Source organism: Tiliqua scincoides, chromosome 1 (genome assembly GCF_035046505.1).
Source record: "Tiliqua scincoides isolate rTilSci1 chromosome 1, rTilSci1.hap2, whole genome shotgun sequence".
Classification (NCBI taxonomy): domain Eukaryota; kingdom Metazoa; phylum Chordata; class Lepidosauria; order Squamata; family Scincidae; genus Tiliqua; species Tiliqua scincoides.
Genome location: NC_089821.1, coordinates 211143036 through 211165298, shown reverse-complemented (window position 1 = coordinate 211165298; position 22263 = coordinate 211143036). Strand labels below are relative to the sequence as shown.

Below are 22263 nucleotides of genomic sequence, written 5' to 3'. Positions count from 1 at the left end.
CTGTGAGATACAGGAAGCTGGACTAGATGGGCCTATGGCCTGATCCAGTGGGGCTGTTCTTATGTTCTTATACGTTCTGCTACCTCGTGGTGAGAGAGGATTGAGCTTGGGAGGGGGTGGAGACAGCAGCAACCTCTGCCACCATATCCTGCCCTCCTTCCCGGGCCTGGCCGGGCAGCCTGACATGGGCCTCCTTGACTCTGCGCCCACTCAAAGGGCTGCACTAACAGTCTCTGACAATCTGCATTTAAGTCTTGCATGCTTGTTGTCATAATAACAAGCATGCATAACAAGGTCACTTATACTGAACAATTTTGCCACTCAGTTGAAAAGGAAAAAATAGTATCACTCACTATTTTAAAAATTTAATTATTTGTAGTGCTAACACATTGGAATACTTCTTTTTGCTTTCATCAGACTCTAAATCCATCTCACCAGTCCCTATGGATTTGAAGTTACATCATCATTTCCCTTAAAATGCTAAACAATATCATACACAATACATTTTTCACATAGAAAATACAAGACAGATGTACATTCATATATGTATGAGAGAAATCATGATATATGATTTATCATATATATGATTAATCATATAATATATATGATTTTTCTCCCTTTCCTTTTATCATGAAACAGATGCATATAATCTGACTAGCCAGTAAGCTGCTAACACCATGCTGACACATTTCAAACCTCAAAAATAAATAATTATATACAAGAGAGGTGATGCTATGCCAACAACAAAACCAAAGATTTACATTGAAAAATACATTACAGAAGATACAGCACTGGAAAAGGAATAATTGAAAGTATTTGAGATTACTACATGGTAGTAAAGGCAGAGGATAATCTTAAGTTTGTGAATGTAAAAGCAAACTGTACTTTAATGTGATGGTTAGGCAATGGCTAGGGTTGACTGGAAAATGCTACTTTTTAAACCTTATTGAACTGTAGTATTTGACTAACTTATTGTTCAGAAACATTTATTCCTTCCCTCCCCCTTTCTAGATGAAAGAAATCTCATGTTAAATTCAACTTTCTGTAAACTATTAAGAAAGGGAGATGATTATATACCAGTTCAGTCAATGTTTAAATAGAAATTATCCTTCTCCATGATGAAGTGTTTTAACCCCATTAGACTCTGATATAATTGAAAGTCATCAGGGATCATTTAATTCACACTCAAATCTAATCCACAAGCCATCTGAGGTGAACTACTTGGTTTAGGTTAATTTAATTCCAGTGAAGTCTAAAACAGAGATTAAATAGTTTGCAATTCAAGTAATTCAGTGTAAATGGACAATTTAACTGGGCTACACACATGAAGAAGTTCTAATTCTTAAGATACAGGACATGTAGAAGAAAAATGTTTCAGTACATTATAAGAATTTTAAAATGTATATTGAAAGTATCACTTAACTGAAGATATCACTAGTGCATAAATCACTGTTGGGGTGCATACCTAAACCAGCAGTTAATATTGGGAATTCCATGACTCACCACTTGCAATGGGAATCAAAACAAAACAAGTCCCTAGAGAAGGAATGAAATAAAGATGAAGCATTCTGAGAGACAATTATTGTTGTATGATTTACCTCTAATTTTCATTAGATTTGGCAAAGTTCTTTTTACCTAGAGTTTTGTCTAAGTTGAAAATTGACATATTTACAACAGACAACAACAGTATTATACAACAAAAGGACATTATACTGTATTTCCCCTGCAAGAATTAAGCATACAGAGGTCAGAGGATTTAACTATATGTATTGGACCCACAGGCTGTAATTCAGAACACTATGTCAAAAGTCAGAGAAGTAAAAATATGACTTGTGTTTTAGTGCAGAAAGATGCTGGTACAAGTGTGTAGAAAATTTAAAAAAACAGGTAAAATACATAAATTGTTTTGGTGGATTAATGCACCGGAATGCCCATAGGTTTCCTGATTGGCACACTTGGATGCAATCATACTTGTACATTGCTAAATCCACTTAAGCAAATCCACATAAGCTAAGTGCATATTCTTAGGCACAGATTAACAACTGGACATCCCAATCTGATCCCCCACCAGCCCAAAGCATGCAGTGCCACTGATGGAGCCCGCGCTGCATGCTATGTTGGGGGGTGACGGGGTGACCAGATAGCCTGGGAGAGGTAAGTAAAAATATTTTTTTACCTCCCCATAAGTCCCCTGGCCACTTATGTTGGGACCTTGGACCTATGTGACTTATTTAGCCGGCATAAGTCCAAGCATCTTCAAGGAGCGTGTCAGGCTGGGGAAAGGGAGATAGGATCTTGGCATGTACTGCTGCTGTTGAGATCCACCCCTTCCTGGTTCAGCCCACTCCCTGACAGTCTCTGATACACTGCTCTGTGTGCAGTCCAAGGCACATGTGGCACTTCCGTATCAACAGGCTTTCTCCTCTTCCTTCAACAGCAGGGATACCTCTGTGGTTGACACACATAAAGCAGATGTGTGTGCAGGGCTACTCTTGATACTGGAACCTTAAGAAAGCCTTGCTCATGCTCTGTCCTGGGGCTCCCATGAATTCAGAGAGGCCTGGATCAGACAAACTATGTGGAAACTGTTACATGTTCATACATTAAGGCTGAACAATTTTTAAAAGCGATATTTACAGATCTTATTTTGTGCCTGGCAAAGGAACTCTCTTATTTGATAATGGATACAATATTGGAAATAAGAAAGGCAATAAAAACTACTGCCCAAGGCCAGTTGCTCAAGGACTTTGCAAACCTAAAAGTTATACAAAACTCTTCATCAATCATCTCTAAAGACAAAGAAGTACAGATCCACATGACAAATATTTCTGCCATTCACAAAATTATAAATGTGGCCCAGACTTTGCAAACAAGATTAAGAATGTTCTATTTGAGCACAATTTTGCTTTGTGCCATGAGGTGCAATCCACTCTGTCACTGATAACAGAGTTTTCTTGCTTGTAGGAAAAATCTGCAAAACACAGTGCACTGAACACCCAAGAGGAATTAAAATACAGTATATAATATCCATATTCTTTGTAAGTAAAGTCATAAAACTAGAAAAAACATGATCTACAAATGCAGTATACAAAAACTAGATAAAAAGCTTTCAATATTCTTCCAGATCCAAATGTCTTATTTGAAGGCTTTTGAATATTCTTAATTTTTGAAAACATACTATGACATGGCAGAATTTTGACAAAATGTCTTGATGAAGTGCCAGCCTCAATATTATCTTAGTAGAGAAAACTAATTAAACGTTAGATTTCTTCAACAATAGGTGGGAGGGGAAGATCCTTTGCAGTAGGAAGGTTGCTAACAAATGATGACCTAAATGGATAAAGCACAAGACTTTGGTAGCATTTATTTCTTCATTCAGTCATCAAGTTCTCCATCATCCAAAACCTCAGAATGTTCCTTTGTTGAGTTCCTTTGTTCCATAGATATTCAGAATTTTGTGCTGTGGCTCAAGGTATCTGACATGATAATGTTTTTATAGAAGTTGTCTGAGTGAGTACTATAGTACCCCTTCACTTTGTCAATAACCTGGTGAACCGGGATAATTGAGGTCTGCTCCGTATCCACTTGGATATATTTTGGTGAAGGCTTGTCAAGAAAAACATTGTCTACAAAAAGGAAAAGAAATCAGAAGTCAAGAAAAAAGGTGAGGTTATTCTTTCTTAATCACAAGAGTTACCCATCTGCAGGCATCCCTTGGGCTGATTTTGCAGCACTCTCTTACATTTAACAAGGGGATAGCAATTGCCCTTATTCATCCCAGCCCGGGACTCTTGCTGGTATCTCTCCTGCACTGCTGTTTAGACAGTGAACCTTATTGGTTCAGGAATTCATCTCCTCTTTCCTGTGCTGCACACCACTGAGGACGTCCTCACTGAAAAATGGTATATAAATGTTCTAAACAATAGTAAACAATAAGATCCACAGGGCCAATCCATCTAGGCTAGATGCCCTTTAGTGCGCACAGAGGTGCAATATGTGTGCATAGATCTGCCTCAATTGTAAGACCATCATTAATTTCAGAGGAAGTTCTAAAATCTTTGTGCAACTCCACTGAAATGACTAGTGGACAGTCACACTTACCACTGGACATGCAACACATCTGAGGGTGAAAGCTCATGCTTTTCATTATATAAGACTGCCACTGAAAATTAAATGCCCATATTAAGTTTTCCTCTAGAACAGGCAATACTGCTTATTGTATAACATCATGCCATCTGTAACATCACGGCATCATGTGCCTTCCATTCTACAGCACATTATTAGCCGACAGTGGTGGGAGCAGGGAGACATACAACATCATGATGTGAGGAACACGGGAAATTATACCACGTTACAGAAGGGGAGGAAGAAACTAGCACAGAATGTCACTTTGGGCTGCAGCCTTGTGTGTCCCAGAACATGTAGCTCTGATTTGAATGTGCATACAAGTCTGGATTGTACTGAACTCCACCCAGGCTTCTGATTAGAAGTATTACAGAATCTTCATCATTACCATTTTCAAGATATTCTAAGCAAATCACTAAGAACCTTGATCATTGTATTCCTATTAGTTGTTTACACTTGAGGATAATATTGTTATGGTTCAGGGAGACATGGCAGGCTAGTAAACAGGTCTGTTGGTCCTGAGAATGACCATTAGGGGGAGCTCAAGTAATGAGCAGCACATACCTCTATGAGCATTTAGGTAACAGGATCTAGCTTTATGTGCTATAACCAGGGACAAGGCTTCCCTAATAGATGCTACGTTTATGATATTTTCTTTAGGAAAGCAATAATAAGATGGTATAATTTTGTTTTAATCTGTTCCATTTGCTATTATCAGCAAGACCACTAATACAAACAAAAGGAAAAGGCAAGTTTCTCAAAAAGAATTTATAATTGCTGGGTTTTAAAGAAGCAGCTTTAAAACAGGCATTGCTTTTGAAGAAAAGAACAAGCAGTACAGATTTTTTTTTTTTTATAACAGCTTCGTAGTAAGAAAGAAAAGGCATGCCAAAGCATATCAGAATGATTTTATTTTTTTGGTGATTGCTGGTGAAAACATTCAGTGATATCTATCACAATATTGCATTATATTCTAGGCCATGATTTACTGTTTCCTCCGCTGGTTTCGAATGCCTGAAGATGAAATCTAGCATCTCCTACATATATAACGTGCATTTCACATCAAATGCAAATGTTTCTCAATAAATGCGCTGGGTAGCCCAATCCTATTCAGGAGATCCACTGCAGAATGGGAAACTTATGGAGGACTAAGGGGAAATACAGCTTTCCCCTCTGAAGACTCTTGATCTGCAGTTCACTTGGATACAGCGTGCCTGTTTTCACCATGGCTGCCTCAGCAGGGTGGAGGGAAGGATAGATTTGGGCCCTAACTCTTTGATAATATCTGGAATCTCCTGAAAGGATGTGACTAATCACAGCCTTTAAAGATCTAAAGAAAATGGCACTATACTTGCTACCCAAGCATCTCTGAGGTTTAACTGCTGCACTTGAGCATATGGAATCTGTGCCACATTGTACACTGTAACTTTGAAAAGTATTGTGTTTATAATTAAGTTTCAGGAAAGTTCAATGCATGCTGAACTAACTTATACACAGCAATATATCCGTGTACGTTATAAACAAATTATTTATTTAGTTCAGTATGGAACTTTAAATGTCTAGGAAAACAATCTTGTTCTGAAAAATACAATGAGAATTCTTTTACAATTATTCATAATTAAATTTATCTGTTTGATAATTCTTTTTCTCTTTGTTTCTAGAACCTAAAAGCATGTATGAGGGCCCCATATCCGCAGATCCCATATGTGCGGATTCAGTTATCTGCAGATCACGTCCACGGTGCCCCCCCTTGTGTGCCCCTTCTGGAGAAGAGTGGAGCTCTGCTCCCCTTGCCTCTGGATGGTCCTCTGAGCTTAACAGAGGCTGAAGACATTTCTCCATGGCCGCTTTCAGGCTCAAACTAAGTCCTAGAGATGACAAATGCCACTTTCGAGTTGTTGGTTTTTTTAAAAAAAAACCTCCCAGGCTTCCTTACAAGACATTAAAAATGGCACTTCTGGTTTTTTTTTTCTGTAAAACTGAAAGTGATGTTTTTACACCTCTAGGGCTCAGTCTGAGCATGACAGAGGCTACGGACATCTGTCTGTGGCCTCTGCTGGGTTCAGAGGACCCTCTGGAGGAGAAGGGAGCAGAGCTCCCCTTGGCTCTGGAGGGTGGGTGGGTGAGGCATTTGGTCATATATGCAGTTTCATTTAACTGCGAGGGGTTCCAGAACGGAAACCCCGCAGAATAGGGGCACACCTGTATTTTGAACAAATAAAAGCTATGACAGGTGTTTTTGAAAAAATATAAAAATGTAGATAGATATTGTACCATTCATGGTACATACTGCAAAAGGATGCATTCATAAGCATCTACCACCATCTGACAGCTATTTTGCTGTATGTTTACAGAAGATATATTATTAACAGTATTTATATACCGCTTTAGAATACAAAAGTGTCTTGAGGCCGATTTCAGCCATCTGAAAAGACTCTAGATATCTTAATCCCATGCACTTGATAGCCAACCAGAATGTAAAGCAACTCTGTGTGCTGAATCATAGCCAATCAGAATTAATGGCAGCGGAAGATGCATAGAACAAAATGAAGCAGTATGTATGATTAACAAATCCTTTGTGTCAATCAGAACTTCATGCATGTGACCTTGCACCAACATTTGGCAATCATGCATTCAGCCAATGTGATGCACACTTTACCTTGAATGTTCCAACTTTGATGAAGAAATGTTCTTAGAAGACATTATCTATACCATAAACATATGAGTGTCTGAGTCAATTCCAGGGAACATAAACTAATTTTACATGCACCTTTAGTAAAAATGCGATTAAACATTGCAATACTAATCTGGATAGTTCAGCTCGACAAATATTAAAAAAAACACAAAAAACACACCACCATGTTGCCAGATGTCACTGGCTTCCCCACCCTCTCATCTTGTTCATTCCTCATGTGGTCCAGATAAGTTAAAATACCCAGATAATTGACATTTATGAAAATTGTTGACAGGGGGAAACAGCAGATTCAGGGTTCTCTTTACCAACTTATTAACATTTTTAACTTCATGGATGGGCTGGCCCTGTGTGCAGGGAAAGCATGTTTCAGTAATCTAGTTTTTTAATGTTCTGTTTTGAATTTCCAACGTGATAGCTTAGAGATTAGAAAATAAATATTTGTTCTGTAAGCATAACACTGTATCTTAGAAAAAATTGCTCATCAATATCTTTACCAATGTAGTAATTAAATGCAAGCTTAGCCAACAGAGACTAACAGCTGCTGAAAAGTAGCCATAAAGTGCTGGAAACCAGCACAAGTTTCAGGCACATGGCATGAAGGCTGGAGCGTTCCCACAGGGGCCAGTGGACCTTGGAAGTCCCACTGGAGCAAGTAAGCCTGGTGCAGTCAGTGGAACAAGGTGGAGGGAGGTGGGGAGGGATGGAATGGAATAGCGTGGAGGTAGGTGGAATGTGGTGGTGTCAGGTGTGAGGAGGAGGGCGGATGGGGTCTACAAAGGGGACAGGTTTGGCAGCAGTGGTGCATGCCAATTCCTTACCCCATTCCTGGGCCTACTCTGCCTTCACAGGTTAACGTGGACTTGCATCAGTTATATAAGATGGCACAGGTCTGAGAAGACCCATTGGCTGGCAGAGGCCTTCTTTGGGGAAATGAAACAAATGTTCCCTTACCCTGAGGAAGATTCAATATGACAAAACTCCTCCATGGGATACATCTGACAGCCATGTTGGCACTGTGCAGGGAGTTACGCTGAACTGGACTGTTAGGCCTCAATCCTATTGGGGTTTTGCATTACCAGAACTAATGTTCAAGCAGTCCACAGCCCTTTATGGTGGCAGGAAAGCCGGCCTTTCTTCCTGGCTGCTACCACTTGGCTGATTCTGCCAGGCCACTTGCCATAAATGGTGAGAGGCATGGCGAGTGTGGTAGCATCTCTGGGACATGCTCCACTGGTACTGGTAATTGGGTGGAGGCAACAGGCAGAGGGAGGTTAAGAGCATAAGAAGAGCTGTGCTGGATCAGGCCATAGGCTCATCGAGACCAGCTTCCTATATCCCACAGCAGCCCACCAAATGCCTCAGGGAGTACACAAGATAACAAGAGATCTGCCTCCTGGTGCCTTCTCTTGCATCTGGCATTCTGAGGTAGCCAATTCTAAAATCAGAAGGTTGCACACACCCATCTTGGCTTGTAGCCAATGACGGACTTTTCCCCCAGGAATTTGTTCAGTCCCCTTTTAAAGGCATCTAGGCCAGATGCCATTATTGCATCATGTGGCAAGCAGTTCCACAGACTAACTATATGCTGGATAAAGAAGTATTTTCTTTGTCCTAACTCTCCCAACACTCAGTTTTAGCAGATGTCCTCTGGTTCTGGTATTATGTGAGAGGGAAAAGAGTATTGATCCACTCTATCCACCCTCTGCATAATTTTCATAAGGTTCAGAGCAGATAGGGAAGGCAGGGGTGGGGAATGGATTAGAGGGGAAAGATTTCTGTAGGAGTCGCACACATTTGATCCTATCTCCCCATTTTTGGCCAGCCTGGTCCTCTTCTCTCCTCAGACACACACCAGCAAAATGGCTGGCATATGTCTGACGAAATGCATAGACAATTGGTAGTTTGCTGGGTGGTGGGATGGGGTAATATTTTTATGTATCTCCTGCAGTCAGTCTGATCACACCCACCTCACCAAAGCATGCAGGTCAGCCTCTGTTGTTGCAACTGCATGCTATAAAGTGGCAGAGGATAAGACTGGGCAGTTAAAACAATTTCAAAACAGGTAAAGAAAGGATCCCTATACCAACTTACTCAACTAGTACATGTATAGTTCACCTTTTAATTTCCGATCAACAAACACATATAAAATTCAACATTATTTTCAGGGTTACTTGTACTGAAATTGAAACAGCTACAAAGAAAAATGATCATCATAATAGCAATGACAGTCGTACTCTGTATACATATACAGGTGTGTATTACTTAACAATGTTCTCTTATCCCCGTTGTTATGCGATTAGGTCATTAAGCAAACATTTACCCCAAACTAGTGTCTTCGTTGCATAAACAGACACTCTCTGCCAGATACTGGCTGCACAGGTTACTGGAGACAAATTAACTCTTCTTTGCATTAAGAGCCTCTTTGTTGTGTAAACAGACACTCTGCTGCAAGCTATGGGAGTTCTGATTGCCTCATTAACAGTCTCTTTGTTGTGCTTTGACCACCATTGTATATGCAGTCTATTGTTAGGCAGAAGATTGTTAAGTGATACATGCCTATACTCTATAAATGCTGAGCTTCCCATTACTGTACATTACGCATACTTTTAAAAACCTCCTCTGCAAGTAAGGAGGCATGAAGCAAGGCAGTTTTATGTCTGCTTATGTATTTGCTGTTCCTTTGCATGCAAACCATAAGAGCATTTGCAATGTAAAAGAAATGTCTACCGCTTGCAATAGTAGCCCACAAAAAAGGTGCTCTTACACCATAGAAATGACTCACCAGAATGACTATTCCTTTTCAGGTAGGCATTGGATGTGGATTTTGATTTAGAAGTTAGATAAGTTGAATTTGAACCAATGGAACTGGAGGACAAGGATTTCCCCAGATTGTCTGAGCTTTTCTTAATGATGTTAGTTGCTGTTTTGCTCCAGTCTGAAAATAAATGAAAACAGGAGATGTTTGTATGTTAGTTTAAAACAAGGCACTGTAGGTGGCTTCAGATCTTACACACAAGGAGGAAGCAGAAGTCACTTGCACTTTTTCTGCACTTTCATTTAACATGCATTGAGAACTCATGCAATTTCATTTGGTGCAATGTTAGAATTGCAGGTGAGTACAGATGTCCCCATAGTGTAGTCCGCAAATACTATAGCTACTCTTCTGGGCACAGTGGGCAGGCTCAAGTGTTTACACTTTCCTCACACTGGGAACACAGCCACTAGTTCCCTGCATGATGAAGTCATGACCAATGTATTCTAAGCCATGCAGACAGTTTCTAAGGAGTCCAGAGAATAGAACAGGAAAGGAAGAGTGCCAAACACAGTCTCCTGGTAATAAGATCACAGTGGGTCCCTTTAATATTGCCTACTTTTAATGATTCATCCATTCTTGGAATTTATAATACCACGCAGGTATAATATGGGCAGCCCAATCCATGCAACTCCTCTGCCACAGATGCAGCCACATCAATATGGTGTGTGCTGCAACCCATGGGGAAGTTTTGAGCTGCAAATACCCTTGAGGTAAGGGAAAATTTGTTCCCTTGCCCTGGGGTAGGCCTTCACTGCTTGCTGGATCTTAGACCTGTGCCAGCTATTTTGCTGGTGCAGGTCCAAGGGAACCCAGGTAGGTGGACTGAAGGCAGGAAGAAGGGTAAGATACGGACGAGCTGCTGCTGCCAATACCACACTCTTACTGGCCTCAACACACTGCCTCTCCCCACCGTTGTCTCCATCCTATTCCTCCCCCTTCTCCTCCTCCCTATTTCTCAGCCCACCCTGTGTTCCAACTTACTAGCATCTGTTTCTCTGGAAGCAACTGGTGCATAGCTACAGCCAGGTGTGGCCAGATACACGGAATGGTGGACTGCCTTTTGCGACTGATGTAGACCACATTTCCCACAGGAACACACATTTCAGTGGCATAATTCTCATTAGGAATTCACTAATGGATTCCTATTGGACCGAGGATGGAATTTCCATGCCCGTTCAAATGGGAAAGCTGCCACAGACTTGTGCTGTGGTTGATTGTTTCCAATCATAAGCTTTACCTGAGTTGTCTGCCAGCCTGAACCTGCCGCAACAGAGATGTCGTCTCCACTGCTTCTGTACATTTTCTTTCATGGCACAGTGGAATATAAATATAAACAAACCTGAAAGCAATTCAAAAAAGGAGAAAATGAGTCAAAAAATCTGACAACTGCAGTATGAAAAAAGCACTGTGAGGAACATGATTTTTATCACTGGCACAAGTGAGACAAAATATGGTGCTGTGCCCATTTTGCAAATATGCAAGACACACAAGTGCAACTGTTTAAGAGTTGGGTCCCTAAAATATTCTGCCTTTTTAAAAAGGCATATTGCACTGTACATTTATACATTAAATACTGATGTTATTCAGAGTTCAGACCTATTCTCCTCCCCAACTAGGGCAGAAAAGGAGTGTGCTGTATCCAGTGGAAAGTGGGGGTGGTGGTTGAGATACTTTGGAAGGGAAAGAAGATTGAAATCTCCTTAGCCCTCCATAAGCCACAATGGGTCTCTTTGGACCTATGCCAGTGTTTTATCTTGCACAAGTCCAAGGAGAGGAAGGAGACTGATGATGGAGGGAATAGGATCTGGAACATGCCATCACAGCCAGATCCACCTCCTCCAGCAGCCTCCTCGCCACATTCTTCTCCCCTCCTCCATCCGGTTTTGTCCCTGCTCCCTCTGCTATCTTACGTGCTCTGGTGGCTGTGGCGGGGTCTGACAATGGACAGCTCCTGCCTCTTGTGGTAGTGCTCCCAAAATAGCTTTTGATGTGCTCTGTCAGCAGCCATTTTATGAAAGAGAAAGCCTCCTACAGCAATCCTCTCCCCTAACAGCATTTTACCTCTTCCTCTTATATATATATAACCTCTTCATATATATCATGTTAGAAATTATATTTATCACGTCAGAAATTATACTGCTAATGCAAACAGTAATAATAAAGGCATTTTAATTATAAAAAATAGTTTATGTGACACTTCTGAGCTCTTAGTAAATAAGCTAAGTGACAACATAGGAACATAAGAAGAGCCATGCTGGATCAGGAAAAGTGTCCATGTATTCCAGTTTCTTGTATCTCACAGTGGCCCACCAGATGCTTCAGGGAGCTCACAAGAGAACACAATATCTGCATTCTGTTGCCACTCCCTTGCATCTGACATTCAGAGCTACGCCACCTCTAAAACCTAGGGGCTGCATACCGTCATCAGGACAACATGCTCATCTGACGTAGGTTTGAAATAGGAAACAAGAAACATGCATTGTGACATAAGCTTTGTAAATCTTGCTAGATCTAACTTCAGAGGGGTAGCTTTACTGCCGTCTGTTGCAACAAAGAGAAAAGTGCATGCAAAGAACAAAACTGTAATTATGGGTTGAAAAGCCATGAAATACATGAGATACCATAGGCCTGTGACATTCCCAGGCAAAACTTAAAATGTATAAAAGATATAAATAGCGATTAATTACAATGATAGTAATTGGTACTATTGCAATTAATCATTACACATACTGTTATACATGGTCAGTTTTCCATCTTAACTCAACAAACCTTTATTAGGCATCGATATTTGATAGTTAACATCTCTTCATCTTGTATACACTGGAGTTTTTATTTAAAATGTTGCAGACCTACTCTAACAGTGCATGGCCTTCTGGCTCTCTTTATTACAATTCTGTCATTTTAATTGATCTTTGTATCGATCCATCCACTTGTTTGTTTATCAAAACTGCAACTCAGCTTACCTTGCAATGAGTTGAAAATACAGAAGAGATACATAAAGGGGAGATACAGTGGCCCCCAGGCAAAAAAGGCAAAGCCCCATGTCATGCCAAGCAGGAAGGTCAAGCTAATAACACTACGCAGGTTCCTCAGTATCTCTTCCTGCATAGTCCGATTGCTCCGTTTTCCATTTCTCCCACAGATTTGCATCATCACCACCACAAACATGGCAATGTTCATGAGAAACATGATTCCAAAGTAGGTAACACAGGTCACATAAAACACAATACTGTGCTTAATCCAGCAGCTGAAAAGAAAGCAACCATTGTTAGTTATCCCAAATCAGTTCTTCATTTTAGCTTAATGCACACATTACTATGGTGGTCTGGTCACTGCTTTCCCATGGAGGCTGGTACTTGTTTGGGAAATAGCTACATTTATCTACACTTTCCATATGCAGATATTACTGCTATAGTGTGGGACCTGATCCATCTAGAAGCAGTGACCACATTGCAATGATAACATGAATTGTACCTCACTCAGGATCAGCCAATGGCATAGATAGCGAGGGGCAGGAGGATGGGTCACCCTGGGTGCCACCCTTTTGGGGGGGGTGTGTTGCACCACTTGTGACCAAAATTACTAAAATCATTGTTGTAGGAATAATACCATCATGTTTTATACCATTTGATGCGTAATTTACAGCGGAATGCAATAAAAAAACTGGAGTGAAATATCTCAATTCTATCAAAAGTTATGGCCAAAATACTAGAAAACAAAAATACAAGTGTCTTATTATAACAAAAAGTTCATTTCTTTAACTCAAAATGGACCAATGAGGCATTGTTCAAAGAGCCAACGAGATGCAAAGAACCAACAAGGTGTCAGTAAGGTGACACCCGGGGGGGGGGGCAGTGACACCAGTAGTGACCAACACTGCGGAAATTGTGGTTTTTAGGAATAGCACCATCATATTATATATCATTTGATGTGTAATTTAATCAGAATATAATGAAACAAACTGCATTGAAATATCTGTATTCTATCAAAAGCTGTAGTCAAATAATCAGAAAAAACACAACTGCCTTATGTCACAAAAAGTGCATTTTCTTAACTCAAAACTGACTAATAAGTCTGAGGTGTTATTATGACACGTCAGAGAGATGTTCAGAGGTCCTCCAGCAGTGGGCTTGGCATTCGTGGATACTGAAATGTGCAGGTGCCAAGCCCAAGGGTAAGGAGGACCTAACTGTGTCTTTTCTGTTTGTGGGGTTCCCAGGAGTAGATGGTGGACCCTGTGGGAAATAGAATGCTGATCGTGCTAGGCATTTGGCCTGATCCAGCAGGACTTTTCATATTTTCATATAAAGTAATTTGAAATCTTTTGAACCTTGATCTGAACTGTTACCCTGCACATGCCCAATCTCGTCTGATCTCGGAAGCTAAGCAGGGTCAGGCCTGGTTAGTATTTGGATGGGAGACCCCCCGGGAATACCGGGTGCTGTAGGCTTACACCATAGTCTTTCAAGACTGAAGGTTGCCAACCATTGATAAATATGAAGCAGTCAGTCCTTGTCACTTGAATTGCAGCCAGTAAATACAAATACTTACAATTCATCTCCACCTTGTCCCTTGTTTTTGCCATATAGATCTTTGCTGTAAATAAGATTTGCGTTTGTGTTTGTGCTTGCTAGAACAATGATTATTACCACTGCTGGTAAGCCTGCAGTAAAAGGAAACATAGTATGAAGCTGAAGAACATAAAAGCAACAGCATTGCCATGATAGATCAGAACAGCAGTCCATATGACACAAGCAGGTTAATTTCGCACAACAGTAACCACTTTAAAAAATATGCCAGTTTCTCAATGGTAATTCTTTTCTCTCTCTATAGTTACTCACATTTAGGTGACTGTCAACATTCACTGGCATATCTCTGAGTTTTCATATAAGCACAAAACAGAGATCATATTTGGAATTGTCAGAGATCATACATGAACTTCGACATTCACCATACTGTGGGCACTCACTGTGGTGTATCACTGACAGGCCACTGAAGATAAAATCTTAGTTGGTTGTTTCTGCTTTGTATCTAAAACAACTTCAATTTAGTAGTAGATATGAATGACCTGAATGAATTAAAATTAAGAGTCTGTGCACACCCCTGACATGTTTCTGGACTGTATCTAGTTACTATAATATAGGGGCTGTAAAGCATGAATTTGTTTTCTTTACTCTGTTTTGTGAGTGGAAAAAAGCTTGATGCATGCAACAGAACTTAGAAGTTGCATTATACTGTCTGACCACTGATCCATCGAAGATAGTACATGTTGAGCTTGTTTATCTGCAGATTTTTCATCTGTGGATCTGGTTCAACCTGGACTCTCCAGAGGCAAGGTTGAGCTGTGATCCTATCGCAAAAACCAGAAGTAACCTTTTAAGGCCTTAAAAGGCCTTCAGAAGATTGGGAGGGCTTAAACTACAGGTTTCATTACCTGCGGTTACTGGTATTCGCAGGGGTTCTGGGAATGGAACCCCATGGATGACGAGGGTCCACCTGTATTGTCTATTCTGATGGGCACTACTTTCCCAGGGTTTCAGACACAGGTCTTTTCTAGCCCTATCTGGAGATACCAGTGACTGAACCTGCGATCTTCTGCATGCGAGGGATATGCTTTATCCCTGCATTGGCCCTCCTCTTCACAGGTACAAAACTATTTTCTTCATAGAAGAGATAGGCCTGGAGGATGCAGGGCTTTGGATTATGTCCATAACTTATGTTGGAGGTAGGGTGGATGGTTTCTAGAGAGTGAGAAAAATGTGTCCTTTTTGCTTTTCTCCTTCCTGAAATATGTACAAGGCAAGTAGGATGGAATATTTTTATTTTTATGTTGCAGAAATTATAATACCCTAGGGTACTATAAACTCTTAGGAATGCAAGCTGGACAAGTATCTCCCCTACCTCAGTATTCCCCCCCCCCCCAAATGATACCTTCAACATTTCATAGGTCCTGGAAACCACTGAGTACAGTTGCTTGCCAGGTCATTTTTGGGAGTTCTCTCTTTTCTTTTAATTTACAAACAAATATGCTTCTGTGTGCCTGGGAAGTTCATTGAGTATGCAACAACCACTGCCTTGTCTGTGGGTGGCCCCAGTTTGCTGCCAAATTGAAAGGCACTATACCACCCAGGTTCAGTCTTAGAAGGAATGGTTAGACTTTTTGGACTTGTTTAATCACTACATAAGGTTACAGAAAAGTACATTCCAGCTCTGTGGCTGAGACATGTAGTGAATCATCCACTGTTAGTGAATGATTATGTACTTCTACTTTAGATCACTGCTTTTTTTCTTCTGCAAAAATACTCTGGTAATGAAGACCAATGATGAGAACAATTATGATTCTGTGAAATTTGCCTTAAAAATAAATTGCTGCTTTATCCTTTCTTTATGGCTTTGTGTTTTTTGCATTATTTTGCACACAATAGTTGTATTCAAGTGCTCAAGATTTTTTCCAGAAGCTAAAAGTTCCACTTGTATAAAAAAAAAATGAATAGGTGCCTTGTTTCATGAATTGCTGTTATTTATCAGGATTGCCTTCAGTAGATGACTATATACTGAAAATTGGTTGCTTCTTGCAACCTGATGCTGTGTTGTCATAACCATTTTTGAAGCCCTTGCATAGTATAAAAGGATTGGAATAGGAAAATGTAAGAACAATAAGACTTCCATTGTTGCTCTGTAGCATACCAGAGGACACCCTAGAAAAAAGTACTATAACATTACATATTGTGAATTCAAGGGGAAAAAAAGGAGGAGTGATATCTAAACATAAACCTAAATTTACCTTTCATTCTCTAGTACAGTGATTTTCAACCTTTTTCAACTCACGACACACTGACAAGGTGCTAAAATTGTCAAGGAACACAATCCATTTTTTGACGATTGACAAGGCACACTACATGGTTAGCAGAGGGCTCACATCTCCCAATGGCCCTCTCCCCTCAAATCCCACAGCATACCTGCTGACCATTTGCGGCATACCAGTGTGCCATGGCACAGTGGTTGAAAATCACTGCACTGCCATCTTGGTATAATTAGGAACTGTAGGCACGAATGAAATGTAAACAAGCCAAAGTACTGATTTCGAACTATAGACTGTATATTACTTACCCCAGCCAATGATGCAAAATTTTAGTATGTATCGGCGAATGTAGGTATTGAACACTTTCACTAGAGCTATATACATGTGAACAGCTTCCAAGCCCATCCATGTAAATGTTGCCAGAAGAAAGTAGTGCAAAAGAGCAGCAATAGCAATGCAGAGGCCTTCTACATCAAACGATGCAACCCAGCCATCGAGGAGGAAGACAAGATTTAAGCATAGCAAGGCTGTGCTCAAATTCATTAGAATTTTGGACGGATAATCCCTTCGCAATTTTCTGTGGATAAATAAACAGCAAACTATGTTATAACCTATTATAGACATTTTGGGTTTCAAAAGTATTAAGGCCACAGTGTAACATAAGGTAGGTGTGTTTATGCCCATTGAACAGGCTTAAGTTCATCAATAAACTTGTGTGTAAGCTTTATATTGGGCCAGGGCTTTGTAAAATTAGCACAGTGAATTCTCAACCTTTTTCGTCTCACAGCACACTGACAAGGTACTAAAATTGTCGAGGCTCACCATCAGTTTTTTGACAATTGATAAGGCACACCATGCTGTTGGTGGGGGGCTCATATCCCTCAATGGCCCTACTAATAAATGATGCTCTCCCAAATTCCCCTGGCACACCTATAAACCACTCACGGGACACTTGTGTGCCACAGCACAGTGGTTGAAAATGCAGTTGCATGCCTGCCATAGACTTCCCTGGGGCTAATGCCCCAGGCGCCAACTGCTAGGACCCCGCGAAAGCCTCTCTGAGGCTCCTGACAGGGGCGGAAACTGTGCTTCCAGTTTGCCGGAAGCACAGTTTATAGCGCTGGGGAACCTCATAGAAGTTTCCCCAGTGTGGGAGGAGATTGTGTGAGGCTCTGTGAGCCTCTGATGAGTAGGGGGACGGATTTCTGAGTGGGGAGGGGCAATAGTCCGCAGGGGGTGCCATCACAGAGTTTTGCCTTGGGCGCGGGGCTACAGAAGTCCGCGGCAGTGAAAATGGCTGCTTTAGCAGCATGTTATTTCCTTTCCCAATTCCTCCAAGCAACATTTATTTTCTTGAATGATCATGATTTTATGAACATTATAGAATTCTGAAGCTTGCATATGGTCATCAGTCAATGTAATATATCTCTGAGAAACCTTGTCACAGGCTGTAGATGTTCCTGATCCACACACACAACAACTACAAATGTTTCATATGGCTTATACATATTAACTGGATGCATAAAAGCTTTTTTTGTTCAAAGGGGGGAAGGTGTGGCCTGCCCCTATGATGTTACTCTACCCAATGAACATGTAAAGCCACTCTAGAATGTTTTTACAGGGCTTGTGTTACAATAGTGTGAGTCTCTTGGACACTTTCATGGCAGCTCCTCCTCCTCTTGTTTTCCATCAGCCAATAGACTTACTTCAAAAAGCCATTTTGATTATATCACCATCAGCCAGTTGCAGAAATGTGGGAGGAGATACCTTCTGCAAGTGGAGCTTTCCTCTCAGAAGATTTATTCACCCAATTCTCAGCTGCAATTCTGCAACCTCCCAGTCTACATTCCCTTGTGAAGATGCCCTCCCCTTGTGGAGAGTCTCTAACCCCTAGGAAATGCTTTTTAAGAGTGCAGGGGGCTCTTGTGGGAAGGCAGGGTAGGGATGTTCCCTTGCACAAGCTTCCTCATGTAGCTCGGTTTACATCCCTTTAATTTGTTAGCTGTTTGTTTTGCTGTTTGACTTTGACCTCATTTATCAAATTAATCTTCCCAGCAAAACAAAAATTTACATGTGAATGCCTCAAGTGGCAGTTGGTATTACATGAACTTGCATTTCATAGTTATATGTGTGTTATCTACAGATAATATCTTTGCAATACCGGCCGGCATAATGCTACAAATATGTCTTTATGCCTGCACACTGATGTACCCTGTCTTAATAGCTAAGTGCTTAGTGCAGCAAATTTTCAGGTTAGACTGTTGCGATCTCCTGTTGGTACATCTGGGGCTCAGATGTACATTATGTACTGTTGGTACATAATGAGTGGCACCCTGAGGCAGTTGCAGACTGAGTTGGCTCCAAGTCACAAAACAGCTGTAGGCAGTTAAGAGGGGATGGGAAAAGGCACTCACTAGCCTTATGATGTGAATCTAATCCCATGGGGGAGGCAGAAGGGGCAGATCCGATGACAGGTACCTACCCTTTAAATTTATAATACATAAAGGCTGCAATCCTATCCTGGGAGTAACAGCCCAATCCTATTTATCACTTAATTGGTGGCCATTTTGTGAACTACTAGAAGTGGCAGCACCAAAACAATGCTCACAGACCTCACTGTGACCAGGTAAGACAGTGATGGGTATGGGAGGAGGGCAGAACAGGTGGGGTGATGGGGGACATAACGGAGGCCAGTGTGGGTCATAACGGAGGCCAGTGTGGGTGTATACTGGTGCACATAATCTGCACCAGTATTCTATCCCCCTTCTCACCTCCCAACATGGCCCCTTCCCTTCTCAGTCTTGCGCCAGCTCAAGGGCTGGTGCAGGTCTGAAGAGACCCATTGGCAATAAGGATGCTTACCCAGAAGTAAGGGAAAATATTTCCCCATACCTCTGCCAAGCTTCCTGATCTGCTCGCAACCCCCCCACCCCCACTGGATATAGTGAATGCCTTTTTGGCACAGTTGCATAGGCAGGAGGGGAGAAGGCTATGATTGGGCTCTAAGGGCCCACTCCTATACAACTTTACAGCACAGATGCAGCTGTGTGAACAGGGTGATGGAGGCCTCCTCAAAGCAAAGGAAAGGCCTGTGCTGAAAGTGACAGTTGAATTCTGGTTTGCAGATTTTCTGTCCACAATCTAAACTTTAAATCTACTCCCAAAGTGCTATCCTAGAAACATTTAGAAGGAAAAATGGAAAAAGACAAAAAATTATTGATGATATTAAAAAGAATTATATAGAGATGCAAATACTTACTCAAAGGCAATGTATGTCAGAAGAGTTGCAGCTGAAAATATGGCAGATATACCACACCCAATGTATGTTATGAAAGTCAGGACTTTAGTGTTTTCAGGACCAATCTGAGAAACACTTCCTGGCAAGTCCTATGAATAAAATTAAAAAGAGAAAGCAGTTTAAAAAAAAAATATTTTTGAAGAGGAATAACTATTTTTCTCCTGTAACAACACCAGAGGTGAAAACTCTAGACAGTTTTGGCTAGAAGCACAGCACTTGTATTTAGGACATAGTTGTCACACCTCTGGTTTCCTTCCTACAGCTCCTGAGAAACATGTAGAGGTTAATTAGTTAACAGCTGGAAACAACATTGATATATACGTATCCATTGTTCATAACTTTTCAGCACCCAGATTTTAAGCTCTTTTTTTGTGGAAAATCCTTCTACTGGTAATTTCCCATTTTTTTTCCTGAACCCCTTATGTTTAGGAGCCAGGATTTCCTCTTCTGTTAACTGGATCTTGCTTCATAAAATACCAGAGGGCTCCGTTACACATGACATTCTCCTACACAAATTTTTCACCACACACACAAAAAATTCCCAGAGTCACCTGCAAACTGCAGCCTGGGTTTATTTAATATCAGCATTTTTATAACTTTCAAATGTTCAAAATGCTTCACATAAATTATGCTAATGTAATCCTTATGACAACCCTGTAAAGTAGGTATTATTATCCCCATGTTGCATACTGAGGAGGAGAGAGTGATTTGCCTAAGACCACCTAGTTAATTCAAAGGCAGAGCTGACATTCAGGACAGGCAAATCCTGATTCACAGCTCAGAACCCAAACCTGAACAGTGCGCGCTGGCTTACCGCTGACACACACTATTGCAAACGTGCCATAAGGCATGTTTGCGAGCCTCACTGCCTGGTGAGTGCCCGGCCTCCACCACTTGGCAGTCACACGGACTGCCGAGCCATGGTATGGTAAGTGGGGGTGGGAGGTAGGCGGGGAGGAGGTGTTCCGGGGAGGGGGGAGGCAGGCGGAGGGCAGAGAGAGGGCGGGGAGGAGGTGTGACAGGGAGGCAGGAGTGGGAGAGGGCAGACGGGAGGCGTGCCAGGGGGAGGAAGCAGGGAGGGAGGGAGGCGGGTCCGGTGGAGCAGAGCTCCACCAGATCATGTCTGTTCATGTGGGGCTCAGTGCCCTACACGAATGCCTTTACCCTACCCTTCTCCCGAGTGCTGAAAGTCCCCTTCTCCCGAGGTGCTGCCCATGGTAGCCTGTGGTGCACAGGATCGGGCGGCAGCCGTTTCCAGTGCCGCCAAAGTTGCGTGCCATGGGAACTCAGGATTGGGCTGTCATTATCTTAATGACAAAATACACCAACTCTCTTGTCAGAAGGAAGCCAATGTAACAGTGTGTATGCATTTTCTTACATAAAAATGACTCCAACGTTGGTTAAAATGCCATGTCCAAAGTAGTCCAAAGCTTGAGAAGTGATTTATGAATAGCTTCAAAACTGCAAAGATAATTTTTTTCTACCCATGCTGCCTTTTCTGATAGGGTTCCAAACACGTTATCCAGGGTAAATGGCCCTTCCGTTTTTGAGTGTTGGGTAAGTCTAAGATTTTATGTCCACATCCAACAAAGAGCTATTAGTTCATATGCAACACCACATATTTATGAAATATTATCTTAGCCTGGAGACTAACAATAGTGTAATCCTTGTGTACAGTAATGAAAAACATGGAAAATATAAAACGACCTCCCCTACCAAACTGTGAACAGACTGTCAATTCTACTCACCTGTTGAAGGAAAGGGAAAGGGAAGGAAAAGGGAAGGAAAGAGAAGAGGTGCCTGCACTGAAATACCCAACCTCCATGCAAGTGAATCTGGTAGTGCACACAAGTCCCACTAATGCTAGTCTGCATTTTTTTTACATCCTGATATATAATGGGTGGGTTTAGAGTTAGAAGGTGAACAAGTTTTGCACATAAACCATCCTTTCTAGGCTGGAGCTATTATATGTAAATCCAAAAAATAACTCTGAAGAAAAAGTGTTGGCAAAGTAAAATACCAGAAATATTTTAATCATATGACTGGGACACTGCCAGGATTCCAAAGACTTTCTCCTCACTTCCGAATCCCTACAAAAGCACTCAGAGCAGGAAAAAGGATACACTGAACAGATCTTAATGACTGCCTTCCTCCCTGTCCCCGCAAGTACGTAAAAGCAAAACAGAATAAATCTGAAGAAGGTAGCAGAAAGGTTGTGATATTTTTTTTCATATTTAAGTACAAAAAAATAGGGAAAAGAGCTTATATTACTGTGGAAGCCAAACACTGAATCTTACAGCTCCAATGTGCTATGCAAAAATTTTCTTAAAATTTGCACACCATCCATAGGGTGTGGGGTGGATTTGGTCCTAGGAGGGTGATGGGATCAGTGGCGCCGGTGCATGCCAAATTCTATCTCCTGTCCCAGACGTGAAAAACAGCACAAGAGGAAACTTCGACTTGCACCAGCAATTTAGCAGGCACAGATCCAAGCTGCCACTACTAGTAGGCTAGGGTTTTACCTGGGG

General features: G+C 41.4%; 1 protein-coding gene across 2 annotated transcripts in view; it reads right to left on the bottom strand.

Annotated features, from left to right (window-relative positions):
* Nucleotides 1–358: 358 nt before the first annotated feature.
* ADGRG6 (adhesion G protein-coupled receptor G6) overlaps nucleotides 359–22263 on the bottom strand; it is a 124485-nt gene continuing 102580 nt past the window's right edge. Inside the window, exons 18-25 of one of the 2 annotated variants that reach the window (XM_066615225.1) lie at nucleotides 19697–19824; nucleotides 16746–17014; nucleotides 14187–14298; nucleotides 12599–12882; nucleotides 10873–10974; nucleotides 9603–9755; nucleotides 6785–6831; nucleotides 3539–3626 (exon numbers count right to left, since the gene is read on the bottom strand). In XM_066615225.1, coding sequence (XP_066471322.1) covers nucleotides 6818–6831; nucleotides 9603–9755; nucleotides 10873–10974; nucleotides 12599–12882; nucleotides 14187–14298; nucleotides 16746–17014; nucleotides 19697–19824 — 1062 coding nt within the window. In that variant the 3' untranslated portion in view covers nucleotides 3539–3626; nucleotides 6785–6817. Of the gene's footprint in view, nucleotides 3627–6784; nucleotides 6832–9602; nucleotides 9756–10872; nucleotides 10975–12598; nucleotides 12883–14186; nucleotides 14299–16745; nucleotides 17015–19696; nucleotides 19825–22263 lie in introns of both variants that reach the window. The other variant, XM_066615234.1, reaches the window with a different exon arrangement.